This window comes from Monodelphis domestica, chromosome 1 (genome assembly GCF_027887165.1).
Source record: "Monodelphis domestica isolate mMonDom1 chromosome 1, mMonDom1.pri, whole genome shotgun sequence".
NCBI classification, from domain to species: Eukaryota; Metazoa; Chordata; class Mammalia; order Didelphimorphia; family Didelphidae; genus Monodelphis; species Monodelphis domestica.
The window spans coordinates 73,997,595-74,015,812 of NC_077227.1; the positions used below are offsets into that span (position 1 = coordinate 73,997,595).

The 18,218-nt window shown below is 38.8% G+C and overlaps 1 protein-coding gene across 1 annotated transcript in view; it reads right to left on the reverse strand.

Moving 5' to 3' along the window:
* DRGX (dorsal root ganglia homeobox) overlaps window positions 1–17,984 on the reverse strand; it is a 47,403-nt gene extending 29,419 nt beyond the window's left edge. The window contains exons 1-5 of the mRNA XM_007478618.3: window positions 17,907–17,984; window positions 13,062–13,162; window positions 11,192–11,293; window positions 8,416–8,588; window positions 8,212–8,324 (exon numbers count right to left, since the gene is read on the reverse strand). Coding sequence (XP_007478680.1) covers window positions 8,212–8,324; window positions 8,416–8,588; window positions 11,192–11,293; window positions 13,062–13,162; window positions 17,907–17,940 — 523 coding nt within the window. The 5' untranslated portion in view covers window positions 17,941–17,984. The remainder of the gene's footprint in view (window positions 1–8,211; window positions 8,325–8,415; window positions 8,589–11,191; window positions 11,294–13,061; window positions 13,163–17,906) is intronic.
* Between the last annotated feature and the right edge of the window lie 234 nt (window positions 17,985–18,218).

Sequence of the window (18,218 nt, forward strand, 5' to 3'; positions counted from 1 at the left end):
ATGATGAGGTCTGCCTTTACACATAGGCAGAGTAAGCAATGTCTCTAGGGGCACCATAAAAAGACTGGGCTCTGGGTTCTCAAAGGTTATGCCAATGAAGAGCAGGTCTTAAGGGATTTTAATCTGCATTAGTAAAGAGAACACTCAAACAAAAAATAGATTTTTTAAAATATTGATGAAAAACAAAGATCCTTTCTTTCTTTCTTTCCACCTATCTTCTTTAAAATCTAAACCAATAATAGACCATAGACTGAAATCCCCCAATAGGAAAAAAAAGTCATCTTTTTTAGTTAAGGCATGCCATCTCTACCATAAAAGACAAAAGTTCCTAGGAGGGCTGGTACATTCTCCAACATGGACATCATAGTGTTAATGTACTGTGTCACCTAAGTAGGATGGAAAACAGGAAAGATGGGTTTTAATGAATGGAAAGAGAAAAGTTCTACCACAAATGGGCAGCCTGGATTGGGCACTGCATTCAAGGGACTGAGTATTAACTCTTAGAAATAACAGTGACGTCACTTGAGTAATCAGAGGAGAGTACAAGGTCAATAGGTACTTAGGAGTAGTAGGGTGAACAAATGGGGCCTTGGGAAAGACATGGAAATAGGATATGAAGGCCACAAGCCATGTCTATTCTATGGTTTTAACCAAAATCCTTGTAGGCAAGACCTCTATGAAATCTTTCCTGATTCCAGATTCCTGATCTAAGGTCAGTAAGTCATTTCCCCTCACTAGACCTCATTTTCCTTATCTGTAAAATGAGAAGACTGATCAAGATGATCTCTTAGTTCCCTTCCATACTAAGATTTCCGTGATTCTGAAGATCCCCAATTTTGCCAGGGGCTAGCCCTGAATCTGTAAGTGTACTTTCCCTCCTGAAATTTTTCAAGAACATCTTAGCCATATCTTTTGCACCTCCCTCCACCATCATTCCCTATCTTACATTCTATTTGTCTTTGTTCTCCCCACCAAAAAAAACTGATTATAAGCTCTGTAAGGGCAGAGGCAATGTAGGTTTGTATTTTTGCATGTTAAGCATTTAATAAATGTTGTGTCATTCATGTTGCCTTATACCTGTACATGCCAGGATTGTGCAAACTCCTTGACCACTTCAGTATGAACCAAGTTCAATAATAAGTATCCTTGTAAGCCCCTGCCATGTGTAAAATCCTGTACCAGTGGTAGTTCAGACCCAGTCTCTATCTCCTGAAATGTGTAGCTTCTTAGGGTAATAGTGCCCATACTATAGTATATAATGTACAAACAACCACTAATGTTAAGTCAAAAGGAGGAAAAGTCATGATCAACTCGGAGGGGGAGGATCAGAGAAGATATCCTGGTGGAGGTGGCATTTGAGTTTTGTAAAGGATGTGAAGCTGGGTGTTTCTTCCTTTATTCAACTAGAGGATGTCTTGTGCCCTTGTCAAATTTAAAGCATGTACCCATTTGGGGGATCCAATGGTAAACTAGCAGGTACAGGGGACAAAGTGCTGAATTTAGAATCAGAAGACCTGAGTCTGAATCCTGGCTCAGACATTTATTGGTTATATGGACAACTCTGGCAAGCCATTTCAACTTTTTCAGCCTTGGTTTCCTCATCTATTAAATGAGGATAAACATAGTGCCAACTTGCCAGCGTTGTTGTGAGGATCAAATAAGATAACATATGAAAAGCACTTTGAAAACTCCAAAAGTGATATATAAATAGTAGCTCTTATTATTGTTGTTTTATGCAGAGTCAGGAGCAGAGCCAGGGAAGGTAACACTTGAACTATAGTCCTGTCTGACCCAGAAGTCTGATATGTGACTATAGGGTGCAGACTTTATAGCCCGTGACCCATAACCCACTTCCCTTGTGTGCTCAGTATGGCCAAATGTCCATCCTGTGCCTTTCACATAAAGTGAACATAGTATACAATCCTGACTTCTTACAAATCTCTACTCAAAAGAATGGGGATAATATTTGTAAAAGCACTTAGCACTAGAGAAAAGCTTATTGCCTTCTCTCTTCCCTCCTTCCTTTCCCTTCCCCTTTTTTCAAAGACTATTTAGTTTCTTGTTGAAATCTCCCTGTCCTCACCTTTCCAAAAAGCACCGGACCCCATTTTCTCCCAGTTAGAATCACCTCTGGTCTGGTTTTAGGAGTTTTTATTTAATGTCCTGATTAAACTCCTAACATACAATCCAGCCCATACAAAAGTAGCATGACTTGGGGAACAGTGGTAAGGCACCCCCTCAATTCCTGTCCACATTTGCCCCTCCCTGCCATGATATCTAAAATTTCAGCAATAGAAATTTGTTCCTTTGGGGTTGTCAAGATTATCTCAGGCATTCTCTTTAAGAAAAAAAAAAGCAGCCCAGGAAGAAGTCACACGTTAAATAGAAGGGCATAGCATCATGGTCTAATAACCTTGGGCAAAGGCCTAAAGCATCTCATTTGAGATTTGAACTAAGGAAAATCATACCCTACCAAGGTCAGTAAGTCACTTCTGCTCCTTCAACCTCATTTTCCTTATCTACAAAAACTGGAAAACTAAACAAGGTGATATCTCAGTTCCTTTCCAATGCTAAGATTTCATAATTCTAATTCTTTTCGCAATTTTGCCAGGAACTGCTAACTCTGAGTGTACTTATATGTTGCCATTTAAATTGATAGTGAGTCTACTTTTTTCCAACTTATATAATACCATTAAATATCAGCAAAAAACATCTAAGGTTTGTTGTTTTTTTTTCCCTAATACTCTACCCCTGCTGATTTTATTCATCAAGGAAGATCAGAGGTTCCCAGCCTCCCCCAGGAAGAACAAGAAACACATCAAAGAAATGGGGAATATTTGGTAAATAATGATATTGTACTATTGAAAGTAATTAATCTTTATTCTTTATATGCCCGTGCATGGTGAATGCCTGAATTTATTTCCTTTCATATTGAGTGTCTTGGCCATGAAAATCCCAAATGAGGTCAGGAAGGACTGGACAGTCAATTCAGACAGGACTGAACTGACTGAAGAACAGGTAGGTTAATTAAAAGCCATAAAGGGCAGAAACTGAAAAGGATTGGGAACCCCTGTGATAGTAGTCTATCTTACTTACTTACTTACTTAATCAGACTGGATACATTTATTTTCTCACCTTCAAGGATTCTGATGGTAAATGGAAAAGGATTTATTCCTCCCCCCATATCTCTGTGCCCAGCTGTGCCCAACAGCCCCAAATGTCTCACTGTGTCTTTTCTTGTCACTAGCTGATCAAGAAGGATGCTAAGTCAAGTGACAACGTCATCCCAAAACACAGGGCAAAGAATGGGTGAAATCTGCTGAAAAAACCCCTCCTAATACTCCTTCCCTGACCATCCCTGTTTCCACGTATGCTGGTAAGCCTTTCCTCTCCATGTCACTTCTACTAGAATCAATAAATCTGTTAGCACTAGCAAAAATCATTTTCTCTTGCCCTTCACTACAGAGATCGTTGCCCTGCAAGTGGACACTTCTGCAATACACCTGAAACCTGTTACTTCTGAGTAGCAAATGCTCAGCCACAATGCAGTAAGTGTCCAGAGGCTAAGTTGCAAGCCTAAAACATCTAGAGATTTTTATTTTGCTTATGTGACTGCCGTCTCCACTGTACACCTGAGTCTATGCCAGGCAAAAGCCAAATGAGGTATCCATTGATCCCAGGCACAGTCACCATCATTTCAAAAGGCTATAGCTAAAAATAAGAAAATGATAATTCCAGTATGATAGACAAAGTTATTATAACATCATAAAGCACAAAAATAGCTCTCCTTTGTATCCTACTTTATGGTTACAAAGCACTTTATGTACTTATCTGATTAGTCCCCTACAATGACCCTGAGAAGCGAGTATTGTCAGTATTATTAACCCTGGTTTATCCATAAAGAAATTGAAATTCAATGAGATTAAATAGGTTACAGAAGATCAAGTGACTAAGAAATGGCATGGGGACCTGAGCTCAGTTGTTCTACCTCCAAGTCCTATAGAGATCCCAAGCTACTTCATTGCCCACCAACTAGTGGCCTGAATGAGGAGCTTGGATCCTGGACTCATTCCCATAGACGGACCTCCAAAGTACATTCAAAATTTTCCTAGTTGCCTTGCCATCAGCCAAGGGTCTGGGATACTTCACTTTCATCAGGATTTGCCAACTTACCTTAGCAAATGAATCTAAAGCATGAAGGAAATGCCTCTCCTCCAACAAACCAACTTTATAAAGAAAAAACCTTGAAGACTTTGAAACTCAGATCAATGCAATGATTAAACAAGAATCCAGAGGACCGAAGATGAAACATGCTACCTACCTTTAAATGATAATAATTAGCATTTACAAGGTGCTATGCTAAGGGTTTATCATTATTATCTCATTTGATTCTAATAACCACCCTATGACATAGGTACCATCATATACAGAGGAGGAAACTGAATCAGGATGAAGTTAAGTGACTTGTCCAAGGTCACACATCTAGTAAATGTCAGAGACCAGATTTGAACTTAGGTCTTCTTAACTTAAAGCTCAGCATTCTATTCACTGTACCTATAGGTAAAGGACCTAAAATTCATACTGAGTCATTCATTTGAGGATCTGGCCAATATGAGAGTTTGTTTTGCTGAACTATACACATATGTGTTATGAGGATTATCTTTTTTTTTTAATTGTTCAATTGAGTGGAATGGGAATGAAAGATAATAAATGCTTATAAAAATAATTTTACATTTTAAAAAGTTTTTTTTAAATAAGATAAAATGTCTCTCTTTCACTGGTCTGATAAAATCCACAAAGTAATAGCCCATCTTTTGTCTGAAATGAAGTGGATACAATTCTGGAAGAAGACTCCCTCTTGAGGAACAGAATTAACTTAAGATGTAGGTAGCAGAGTCAGAAGCTTTCAGAGTGTGAAGTAAAGGGAGCTGAGAAGACCTCCTTGCCCACAAACCATTTCCCCTGATTCCCAGAAACTCATAAGCAGTAATCCTACTTTAGATTTTTCTCTTAAAATGGTGAACACTCCCCAGAGAGTTAAAACATTGAGTCCTTAGTACTTTCATGTTAATAAATGTAGCAACCTTTTCACTTGGTGAAAAGTAGGAGACACCCTAAGCAGGAAAGCACATAGCCCCCAGATGTGGAAGAAGCAGGAAGAATCCCCTTATGGAGAAGGAAACCAAGAAGCAGGGATTTTAAGTGACTTTTCCAAGGTCACCCAGTAAGTGCCAGAGGCAGAATCTGAATGCAAATTCTTTGACTCTAGAAATGGTGATGCTCCATGGTACCATTCAATTCAAGTCCAGTCTATTTTAAAAATATTTTAAGTTGCTTACATTATGCCAAGCAAATGACTTGAACGAAGATGATGCTACTATATAACCTTTGTCCTATACCTCCATCTTTTTCTCTGGGGATCAGGAGGGGGTATTAGAGCTATAATTTCATTGGTTTACAGAATTCCTAAGTGAGGGAACTCCCTCTACCAATGCAGAACAGTGCTGAGAAATTGAGACTATTCCAAAGTCACACAACTAGTATAAATCGGAAGGGAAGACTAGAATGTTCCTCAGTCTTCCTGACTTTGTCTGGCTCTCTATCCACTATGCAAACTGCCTCTTCTGTTCTTTGGTGCTAGCAAATCTATACAGCCCATGGCATTATCACAGAGTCATGGAGCCCTTTCTCCTCTATTAAAGTCTTTCAAGTATTTGAAGAGTTACTTACTACCCGGAAAAGGAATTAAATTTGTTCTATTTGGCCCCTGAGGACACAATTAGGAGCAATTGATGGAAGTTGCCAAAAGGCAGATTTAAACTAGATACCAGGAAAAACTTCCTAACAAGGAGAGCTATCCCAAAGTGGAATGAACCTGCTGGGGACGTTGTGGGGATGTTCCCCTCACTGGAAATTTTAAAATTAAAGCCAAATGCCCACTTGTTGGGGAAACGATAGAGGAAATTTTATTTCAGGTACAAGTTTGGTTAGACAGCCACAGAGATATTTTCTAACGCTAAAATTCATAGTGCCTGGTACATGATAGCTATTTATTTACTGAATTGATTTTTCATACTTCTCCATGTCTGAGGGCCATGTGCTCTCCTGCTGTGGGTGTCTCCTACCTTTCACCAAGTGAAAAGGCTGCTAAATTTATTATCACCAAAGTGCTAAGGACTCAATGTTTAGCCCTCCTAGGGGTGGTTGCCATTTTAAGAGCGAAATCTAAAGTGGAATTACTATTGATAAGCTTCTGGGCATCAGGAGATATTTTTGTGGATAAGGAGGTCTTTTTAGCTCCCTTCACATCAGATTCTGAAGGTTACTGCCTCTACTACCTACATATTAGATTGATTCTGTTTCTCAAGGTGGGGGGGTCCTCATCCAGAATTATATCTTCCTCCTCAGAAGATCATTTTCAGTTTTAGCTATAGGATCCTAAGAAGTTAAATTAATTAAATTGAATTAGGGACCAGGAGTCTAGAAGAACTGGACTTAAATAGCCAAGAAGCTAGCCCAGGAACCACCAGGTGACTCCCCTCATATATCACTTTCCTACGACATTTTTATATGAATGAAACTTTTCAAGGAACTTTTTTTAAACCCTTAAAGCCTGTCTAGCCAGAAGACTCTGCCTTTCTGATAATAGTAATAATAGCTACTGCATACACAGGTTCTATTTTCAAACCCTGATACCTAGGAAACTATGAACAGAACCTTTTAAAAGGAAGGAACCTTTCAAAGGAACAAAGAGTAACCAATGGTTTAATGAAGGGAAGAGCTACTACTTCTAAAGAAAGGTCCCAGGGGCAGCTGGGTAGCTCAATGGATTAAGAGTCAGGCCTAGAGATGGGAGGTCCTGGGTTCAAATCTGAAATTAGACACTTCCCAGCTGTATGACCCTGGGCAAGTCACTTGACCCCCATTGCCTAGCCCTCACCACTCTTCTGCCTTGAAGTCAATGCACAGTATTGACTCCAAGATGGAAGGTAAGGGTTTAAAAAAAAATAAAATAAAGAAATGCTCCTTTTGAGAAGTGCTCAGGGGCATACTGGAAGACCAGTTGGTAAAGAAGGTATGGCCATATTCAGTGAGGTGATCTTTAGACAAATACTCTCAAACTGGGGATGGGGATAGGGTGAAGGGAAAATGGAATGGAGGTGCACTGGAGGGATAGACTGTGCCTAGGGATAAAGTGCAATAGAAACTAAACTAGAAACTGGAATGATCTGGGATTGAGAGACCCATGCCAGGATTCATAAATCTTGGGTTCTAATCCAAGTTCTTGGTATTAGCTATTGGAGTGGAAGACATTTAAACTCTCTGAGCATCTTTTCTTCCTCTGTTAAATAAAGATAACCATATATGCCCTACTTATCTCCCAGGGATTGACAGTATGCTCTATTATGAGAACAATAACAAAAATGTAAGATAGTGTATAAGAAGGAAAATGTTGTGGGGAGAAGCTAGGTGGCTCAGTAGAGTGAGAGTCAGGAATATAGTTAGGAGGTTCTGTGTGCAAATATGACCTCAGACACTTCTTTGCTGTATGACTTTGGACAAGTCACTTTACCTTCATTGCCTAGCCTTTACTGCTCTTCTGTCTTAGAACCAATACACAGTAAGGGTTTTAAGAAAAAGAAAGTTGAAATAGAAAAGGTCTTGGTTCTAGAATCATTAAACCAAATTCAAATACTGATTCTGCTAACTACTAGCCCTAGCTCTGTGCCTCAAGTTACTCAGCTTCTCAGCTCAGCTTCCTCATCCATAAAATGGTAATAATACTTGTCCCATCTATTGCTAAAAGTTATTGCATGACAAACACTTTGTACACTTCAAATGCCATAAAAATGTGGGCTATTATATTATAGCAAAGAGGAATCTTCTGCTAGGGCAGCCAAATCGGCTGGTGCCTGATGAATATCTGGATTAGAAAATAAAAATAACTTGGTTGCCAACACTAACACAGATATATATATATATATATATATATATATATATGTGTGTGTGTGTGTGTATATATATATATATATGTGTGTGTGTGTGTGTGTGTGTGTATATATATATATATATGCTGGCAAAGTGTGCCTTAAACCTTGGAGAGGGATAGGATACCACACCTAAAAATCTGATAACAAAAGAATTCCCCTTGGATGGATCTTAATGACCTCTACCCTGGTGGCCAATCCCCAAAGGTTTCCCTCTAGTTACCTTTCAATGAAGCAACATGCGACAAAGCTTGAGCATAGGTAGCTGTGTTCAGGAGCGTTCCAGGTAAGCACGAAGGGAAGAAAGGACCTGTGGGGCCCACAGTTCGACTCAAGCTGGTGGAGAAAGAAAGCCACTTTGTAATGAATCAAATCTCTATGAACTGCACTAAGACCTCCCAAGGGCTAGGAATCTGACCTCCCTTACCTCTGCTGGGCTTCCAATGTGTCCTTTTTGTTTCGAGTTTGTTCCACTGGGGAAGGAGAATTGATGTTTCTCACTGGTGGGGTCACTTCATTCATTGGCTCTTTGGAGCCCTCCTGATCAGAAGCCCCTCTTTCTGTTTTCCTCCATTTTGCTCTTCGATTTTGAAACCAAACCTAAGACATAAGTGAAAATCGTCACCAACAGAGTGAGGAAACTTGCTCACCAAATACATCATGTTAACAAAAGGACATCAATTCTCTTGAACTCTGTTTCTTTGGTTCTTCTTCTATTCTGTGAACTTCTCCAAAACGGTTTTTTTTTAGCTTCATTTGCTAGAGGTGTGACTTTGAGTAGAGTACCTTCATCTCTCTTTCCCTCTCAGTAAATTGAGGTGCTTTGAGTATCACAAGCAATTATTAAGCCCCTACTATAAACAGTGCATCATTAACTCTCTGGGGTCAGTGATACTTTCCTAAACAAATCTTACCAATTCAGTCCAAAGTCACCCATAAAAATGAGCAAAATGTTCCAGCTCTTTACATTTTCTGCTTCAAGGGTTTTAGTAAACCTGTTTCTATTCCCTTGATAATTCTAGTTTAATAGAAGTAGTCTAGTAACAGTAGTAGATATGTCATTGTTGTTATAATTGCTATTTGCCCTTAGCACATCAGAGGGGTTTAATAAATGTTTAGTAATTGCCTGGTTCACTAATAGCTTACATTTATACACACTGTGAGGTAGGCTACACAGAATGATATTCCCATTTTGAAGATGAAAAGACTAACTCAGATTTAGTGACTTACCCAGAGTCACTTTAACCTACATCTTCTAACTCCTACCATTCCTCTTTCCCCTGTGCTTCTCTTCCTCTAAAAATAATTTGACTGTAGCAAAGGTTTTCCTGGCTTCAACTTGACTTTCCTCTTTCTTCCCATCACCCCATTACTGTCAGCAACATTGCCCTGAATCCCCTTCCCCAGTCCCTCCACTCTCCCTTTCACACTGTCTTAACACTGGAATCCTAGAACCCTACAGAGCCCAGTTTGGGCACCGACCCGGCAGACATGTTATCCTGCCCACACTGTCCCCCGATTATCATTCTCCTTCAACTTGTTTTTTTTTTTATTTAGTTGGCTTTTAATTGCACGTATCAGCAAACGTTGAATAATGATTTTATCTATATTCTAAATTTAGGGCAGTTAAATGCAAAGCAAAATGCAGGCACTTTCTTGCGTCTTAATTGAATGAAGGTCACAGCTATAACAACATTTAATTGAGCCATTTTTCATTATCATATTTTAATGACTTTGCACTGACAGTTCGCCGGCTTCTGAGGAAAGAGCATGATGAAGTCGTTTATTTCCCTATTTAGTTATTGTTTGACAACATCAGCTTAGATTAAGACTCTGCTTTAGAGTGCATTAATCATATTTGAATGAGCAAGGGGTACAAATGTAAACATTTCTCCCATCCTCGCTGATGCCCGTGTCCCACGCTAACGCAGACCAAACAACTCAGTGCATCCATTGTCTGTTTGCATAATAGCCAACAACAGCTCCAACAACAATTCCCGGCCTCTAATTGTTACCACCCCTATCTCACCCTTGCACCTTTCAGGGAGAAGTTATGATCTTCCACTTCTGAATGCTCAATAATTGTCCCATTTATCTCAATTTGCAGTTCAGTCTTTAGGCAGCTATCGCCAAACTGGCATTTTAAAAAAGGACCTATAGTATCCTGGAAAAAGGAGATTTTCATTTCCAAATAATAATCAGTTTAATTTGCCCGCATATGACCAATGATTCATGTTCAGATTTAATAATCAGGATCACATAATCTGATTATAGGGGAAATAATTTGTTTACAATCCCCAATTTACTGCTCTGAATTCCATTATCTCTATTCAGCCATTGGGTTTTAAGAGATACTAACATGACCCTGGGGAACAAAAGGCAAACCATTATATTTCCTACAATTAGATCTTTGCATAGCCTTAACCCCAAGCCCCTGCATAAAAAAGACTAGGAACAGCACACAAGAAACCCCATAAATAAAATGAATCCATAATTGTACTCAAAGAATGGCTTAGCCCAGACAACCTAGCTTTAGTATATGCAGAATTATTTGGGACTATATCTTGCCCCTACATATCTGCTTGGGCTTAGCTTATTTATGCACTTAAATGTAATAAGTATACAGCTACTGAAAAGAAGTCATGGGGAAAGGCTGTCATCACGCCTGGTTCACACTGCTCTTTGTGACTGATTGCCTCTGCCATATAGAGGGTCTCTAATCGCAAGCCCTTTTTAAAGACTCTTAATTTTGAAGCATTCTGAATAGTGGGGTAAATTCTGACTTCATGTAACCTCTGAAAACCAGAAGAAGCCACATTTTCCATTGGAAGCCATGGCGCCCTACAGTGGACTAGCCCAGCCAGCCCTACAGAGTGGCCAGGGCTGCTCAGAGAATCACGTCTCAGCTTTTTTTTCCCCCTCTCCAAAGCAAAGAAATGGATGTGCATTGATGTAATTTAGTACCTTAGAGACGCGGACAAATTAGTGTAGAACATTATCACTAGTTAATTATGAATGACCGATTAATCAACCTAATCTAATATTCCACATTATGTTGATGTTATTAAAGTGCATCATGAAAATGACAGATAGTCTTCATTTGCTTTCTTTGGCCAAATGTACACTCTGCATTCATGATGTCAAAAAAAAAAAGTTTGCCAGGCTTAATATTAGAGAGTTAAATAATTTAAAAGAATGTTTACCTGCACTCTGGCTTCTGTGAGGTTGATTTTCATGGCTAGCTCTTCTCTGGTGAAGACATCTGGATAGTGGGTTTGGGCAAAGACTGCCTCCAGAGCTTCCAGCTGATTAAAAGAGGAAAGTTTATTGATAAGAGGCTATAGAACAAGGACAGAAACCAGGGCAAAGGCAAAGGATACCGAGGTATAACAGTGGGTTGCTATAGGAGTTGGGAACCAAATTAGAAGTATCTCCTTTGGTGGGAAGGCAGGTTCCCCGGTTAAACAAAGGAAATGCTAGTGAGGAAGGATTATTACAAAATGCCAGACTGCACCCAAAAAGTCAATCACTTACAAATACAGAAACAAGCCTTGCTAATAATAAATAGCTTACATGTGTATAGTGGAGGAGGGGGAGGAGCTACAAAGCACTTTCATATCCATTATCTCTTGGAGAAAAGTAATATAGTGGAAAGGAATATAGTAAAGTAGGAACAATGTGGTACCGTGAAAAGAGTACTGACCTTGGAGTCACAGGACCTAATTTAAAATCCTAACTCTGATATTTACTACCTACAGGTAGAGACCAAGGGTTAAATTAAGATTATACTAATTTTAGGAAATTTAATGATTTGCCTTTTTTTCATCAGGCATATATGAATATCTTCTTAAAACCCAATGGCTATATAGAGATCATGCAGTTCAAATGAGTAACCTCTCTGGGCCTCAGTTTCCTCATCTGCAAAATGAAGAGATTGAGCTAATTGGTTTCTAAGGTTTTTTTGAGCTCTAAATTCATGATCCTATAATCCTATGTTTGTTCAGCTAAGGGGCCTAAAGACCTGAGTTTCAGAATCTGATTCTAACTAGCTGTGTGATCTCAAACAAGTCTCATTTCTCTGTGACTTGGTTTCCTCATTAAAAATAATAGGTTGGAATAGAACATCTCTATTCTTCTTCCATTACTAATGTGATCTTTGCTAAAAAGCAAAAAGTCCACTACTGTTTCCAAGAAGAAACTTGAACGTTGGAAAGATAATTTGTCTTTACTGGTAGTTCTTTAACTAGTAAGTAACAGTGCCAAGACTCAAACTTCTGATCTAGAGTCTAAAAATTTTTCTAGCACTTATCAATGTGCCTGGTATACAGTAGGTGCTTGTTTGATGTATGTTGACTGATTTTTTTACTTATTTCACTATGAAAAGAAGTTAATTTTTTAAGCATTGTTGAATTTTTCATTGAAATTTATATGAGTTTAAAATCCAAGGGAGCTTGTTTTGTGATGAGTACCATTTACTGCATTTTTAACACTTAAGAGAAAAAAAGAAACCATTTACTGAAGTCTAAACATTTATTAATGATCTCTCAGATCTCTTCTGGTTACTAGAAAACTAGAAAAGAGAAGACCTAACCTGATAGTATATAAAACTAGTCACATGACAACAGGCAAGTCACAGCCTCCCTAAGCTCCATTTTTTTCCCAATATCAAATGGGAAAATAATACCTACTATGACTTCTACCTTGGGTTTTTGAGGAGAATGAATGAGATAATGCATGTGAAAGTACTTTGAGATCGACAAAGTACTATGCAAATGTAAGAGGTCATCATCATTATTGTTACAGCCTAGATCCATGCTGTCTAGAAAGTAAAAAGCCACTAGTGAACATTTTTTTATGCCCACCAAAAAAAAAAAAAAACCCTAAATAGATTCCAGTCAACAATGAAAATGGTTCAAGGAAATGGAAAATTAGATTAGCCACATTAGCCCATCTAATTTTCCATTTTCTCTTTGAACAATAGACAGATTCAAAAATTTTTCTTTGTGTCTTTGTGGGGAGTAGAGAAAATTATCAGAACCTGGCCAAAAGATTAAGGAAATAGCAATAAGGTACCTGCTGTAAAGTGAAAGTCGTTCTATTCCTACGTTGTTTTCTCCGCAAAAACCCATCATCAAAATCACCTGTGGAGTGATTGCCAAAGGGTGCAGTGCCTACTGAGAACAGAGAAAATCCAAATCACCAATTTCAAAACATGAGCCACTGGGTTTGGGAAGAGTTATAGTTTAATTGTAGGGTATGCCCAAAATCCCCACTGTTCCCCAAATTCTGCTCCTCAGCATGTGAAAAAAGTATACATTTTTCTTATCCAGATTTATCCAACCCTCTTGATGAAAAGGACCAGTTGTTTCTATCTCAGTTACACCATTAAGGGAGTCATATTACCCAATTCCAGGAGGTCCATTTATTGGGAAACTGCCTTTTATTATACTTATTTATGTACTTGTCATATTTAACTCCTGCAGACTGTAAGCTTCTTGAATGCAGGGACAGTCATATTTCTTTTTACCCCCAATGCCTTGCACAAATAGGCACTCAATAAATGCTCATCAGATTGTTATTGGATTGTCATATAACTCACAAATGAAATTCAATTTGGAAAGAAGACAGAAGCCCTCTGGTACTTCCATCTTTTAACACATCTAGCAGATACCAAGACTCCAGTTTCCAGGTCTTTTACAGCATCTAAGCATTTATGCTTTCCCTAAATAATTGTCCATCTATTCTAGGGACAATTTCTTATTTTGTCATGTATTTATGTACATAGAAGGATTAGAAATGGGGAAACTAATTTTTTAAGAACTCAGGATCATTGATTTTCCTTCTTGAATATCAGCACACTTCTGGGATGAAAATTTACAAATGAATATTATTTACAGTTGGTTACAATGCATCTGCTACACCCTAATGGCTCTGTTATTGTAATAACATATAACAAAAGCATTATCGCTACAATGGAATCAATGAACAAAATATAGTCTAAGTTAGGGGCTCTTCTTCAATGAAACATCCAGCAAAGACATGGAAACTAATAACATCGGGCTTCTCCTCAAAAAGAAGAAGTGTGCTTTGGTTTAGTTTTTCTCTCTAGAGTATAGAAAGCTACCAAAAAGTTGAGTCAAAACATGGACCCAAATGTGCCTTCAGATCATTTCCCAAATATGCACTGTTTAGTTTTTAGTCCATGATGGCACCTGATGAAAAATAAGTAAGGACTTCTACATTTACCAAAAGATTTTTAACCTGATACCCTGGGTCATTATTACAACCACTATATATTAACCATCAGGGTCCTGCCAGCTAAATTGTATGGACAGCAATACTAGATGTGAAAAATGTGAACATTTTCCTCAATTCATCAGTTTTGTAGATCCTATGCTAGATCACAATGTATTTTGACCTAGTGCTCTCTTGACTTCTATTTACATGTTACTGAATATTCAAATTATTCTCTAAAACAGCAAGCTAATTTGCAAACATTTCTCCCCTTGGCTCATTCAGAACTTAAAAAGCAAAGCCTCATATCTTCATTATAGTGCAGGAACCAAAATATTCTCCTTTTGAAACAAAACAAATGTGAGTTATTTATGGTTCAGGGAGCCAAATTATTTCTTGCAACTAAAAAAAAAATCAGTAAATGTTGATGGTAATCAAAGTTTTCAAAGAGCATGAGGAAACAGGGAGAGAACTCTTCCATAAACCTGGGATGTATTTTTCCTAAAATGTGCTTAGAATGAACAACATGAATAGACACATATGTATGCATGATGATAAAATAATAGCTCTAATTTATATCCTGCTTTGAGGCTTACAAACATTATATCAGGAATGTATTTTGAAATGAAAACCCACTTATCAACTTTTACCCTAAAAAAGATTTCCTGAAATATAAAAGAATATTATACTCCAAATGCTGATGGTCCTCATATAGTCAATCTTGGCTCAGGGGTATCCACAGTACATTTTCCCTACACTAACTTAAATCAAAATAAAAGGATCCATTTTGTAAAATTAGCAAGAGAACAAGTTTGCAGTGGAAAATGATTTTTTAAGATCTACCTTTATACTCCTTAGCTCAATGTTATTCAACTTAACAAACCCCTGTTAAGTATTGACTACATTTAAAGCCCTGAACTAAGTGCAGATGGGCAGCAGGACTGAAAACAAGAAGAGGGACAACAGCAAAGCCCATATCTTTTACTTCAGCCAGAAAAAGGTACACTGCAACCAATTACCCAGCCAGCTAGGGACTCTCTTCTGTGTAGCATCTGTCTTCACTATAAGTTTATGGGGCTTTATCAAGAAATATCACAAAGTTAACACTGAAATGGACAAAATATGAAAGATGTGTGGTTTTCCATTTGAAGCCATAGAGGAATTCATCATTCACTGTTTGCCGGGGACTTGGGCACTCTTCAGTTTTCACTAAAATACTAGGTTTAGCAGTTTGTAATTGTTTCAAGTCTAAGAAGTGCTTAAGAGCAGAACAAGATGCATCTGGTCAACCACTCAGTTAAATACATACCTTCCTTCTGTGTCTTTGCTATGAATTTTTCTGGACATACTGAATTGGCTTTATTTCTTTGAGAAGCCAATGGAACTTAGCGTGCAAACATAGTTCGTCATAAAAGGCATGTACACATGTGTGCTCCACAGGATATGCTATACACATCCCAAAGCGGGAATGTTATTAAAGTTCGTTTTGCTCTAATAATCTCTGGCTTGCTGAGATGGAAAGTCACTAAGTTAGCCTCAATCTAACAAAACCAATGTACATAGAAACCACTTGTGCCACAGTTCCACATAAAAAAATAACAAGAGAGTGTGAACATTTTCCCTCTGGTAACCTTAGTGGGCTTTTTCTAGTCTCTATGTCCCTTGAATTCTCCTCCTTCCAAAAGAAGTGACAAATAACAGGTTATGTAACATTCTTATCTCAAGTATTTTCTATACCATTTAAAAAATAAAAACCATGTTGCACAATGTAGGATTGGGGTTATTGAGGCTTTAATAACTTTGATCGAAGTTGTTAAAACGGCTCAATGGTTAATTTGATGGTTTCTTTTCACCACTTACCTCACAGAATTGTTGCAAAGAAAAGCACTTTATAAACTTGAAAATGCTGTGCAAATATGAGTTATTAGTCATAATAATTAAAAGTCTCTGCTATTGTATAATCACATAAAACACTGCTCTCATTCAATCAAAGGCCTGAAAGAAGCCCTAAAATGAGACATACAAAAAAATTCTCATATTTCCAAAGGAAGGCTGGATCTGACTGTCTGGACATACATACACACAGGTAGGTCTCAGCAAGGTGTTTACAATCAAGGAGAGAGAGAGACAGAGACAAAGACAGAGACAGAGACAGAGACAGAGACAGAGACAGAGACAGAGACAGAGACCACACAAAGTCATCAGCTGATGGCAACTTCTTTAATGGTTTCCAGGATTTTAAAGGGCAAAAAGGCCAGGCACCTGGTCATGACTACTCACCTCCAGCTCTTTGAAGAGGGAATAGGGAAAAGTTGCCAGCACTGAACAGTAGTTTCTTAAGGGACTTAATAGCAAATCCCTTGTGGCACTGTAGGTAACTGGAAAAAATGCTGTCCATGTTCTGTTGAACATGGAAGCTGAGAAGTAATGTTTTTCATATTGACTATAACATTTCAGGAATAAGACAGAAGGCCAAGCTGGGCTATTGTGCAGTCTTAGCCTTATGGATTGTTCTCCAGTCATGGAAAAGAAAAATAAAGAAGAGAAAACCTCTCTTTCACACATACCCTCTCAGGTTGGGGGTTCACCCATGGGAGGAGGGGTGCTGCATGATCCAAGGATTCCCACCTACAGCTGAAACTGACCAAGTTCAAGTTTTTGCCCTGCCTTGATTCCTAGACTTTCTCTGATCCATGGCCTCAACCCTATGCACTCTTCAGACAACTGACTAAATTCACAGCATAAAAGCTACAAAAAGCTTTGGAGCCCCATACAGCTTCTCCCTAACTCCCTTGCCCTAATCATTTTACAGAATGTTGGTAAAATAACATTAAAGATTTATGCTGCCCCTTTGGCTTCGGGGAGGAGCCTGGGCGGGTTTAGAAAGTCCTCCGATTAGAGGCGTGACACCAACATCTGTGCAGCGAGGGGGGAATAGGCTTTTCCTCCATAGCCTGGGGGCTGAACTGTGGGCTTTCTCCACAGAGGGGAGGCAGGTGGCAAAATGTCACTCTGAGGAGGAAAAAAAGAGAAAGAGAAAAAAGAAGAGAAGGAATGAAGGAGGGAAAGAGTAAAGACAGGATGGGAGGTAGAGCAGGATAGGAAGGAAGGAAGGAAGGAAGGAAGGAAGGAAGGAAGGAAGGAAGGAAGAAAGAAAGAAAGAAAGAAAGAAAGAAAGAAAGAAAGAAAGAAAGAAAGAAAGAAAGAAAGAAAGAAAGAAAGAAAGAAAGAAAGAAAGAAAGAAAGAAAGAAAGAAAGAAAGAAAGAAAGAAAGAAAGAAAGAAAGAAAGAAAGAAAGAAAGAAAGAAAGAAAGAAAGAAAGAAAGAAAGAAAGAAAGAAAGAAAGAAAGAAAGAAAGAAAGAAAGAAAGAAAGAAAGAAAGATACCACAAACCCAAGAAACACCTAAACAGCTAGCACAACCCTTTTCAGAAAAGAAAACCTCAAAAATGACCCAAAAGACTCTCAATTCTCTGGCCCTTTCTCAGCCTCTCACTGCCATCGCTTCCCTAGTGATCTCTCTTAAGGCCTAGGACCTTACTAGAGGCTTGAGGCAAATTAACCTTCCTGCCCCACCACTTCACCCCCAAAATACACATTCCCCAAAGGTAACCTGTTCCGTTACTCTCCATCCCCACAAAGTTGAGTTTTTGGCTTTCACGCAGTCCGAGCCGATAACACTCACCCTCTAATTGCGGAGGACAGTGGAAATAAAACATTGCAAACTGGGTAGCAGGTTCGGGCTGGGGTCCAGGGCTGCAAGGCAAACGCAAACAACAGAGGTATTTTCTTTCCTATACTTCTCTTTTTGCCTCCCCGCCCCCTTGCTGTGCCCCACCCCCGCTCCCACCCTCTTTCAGTCGGAAGGTGGAAGGTTCAAGTCAAACCCCAAACTGCACCACTTCTGTGTGATACTCCTGAGAGGGGCTGGAGGCACCCTGGCTGCCTGAGGCAAGAGGATTAATTTTCCCCGTGTTCTCCAGCGCATATAGGGTCC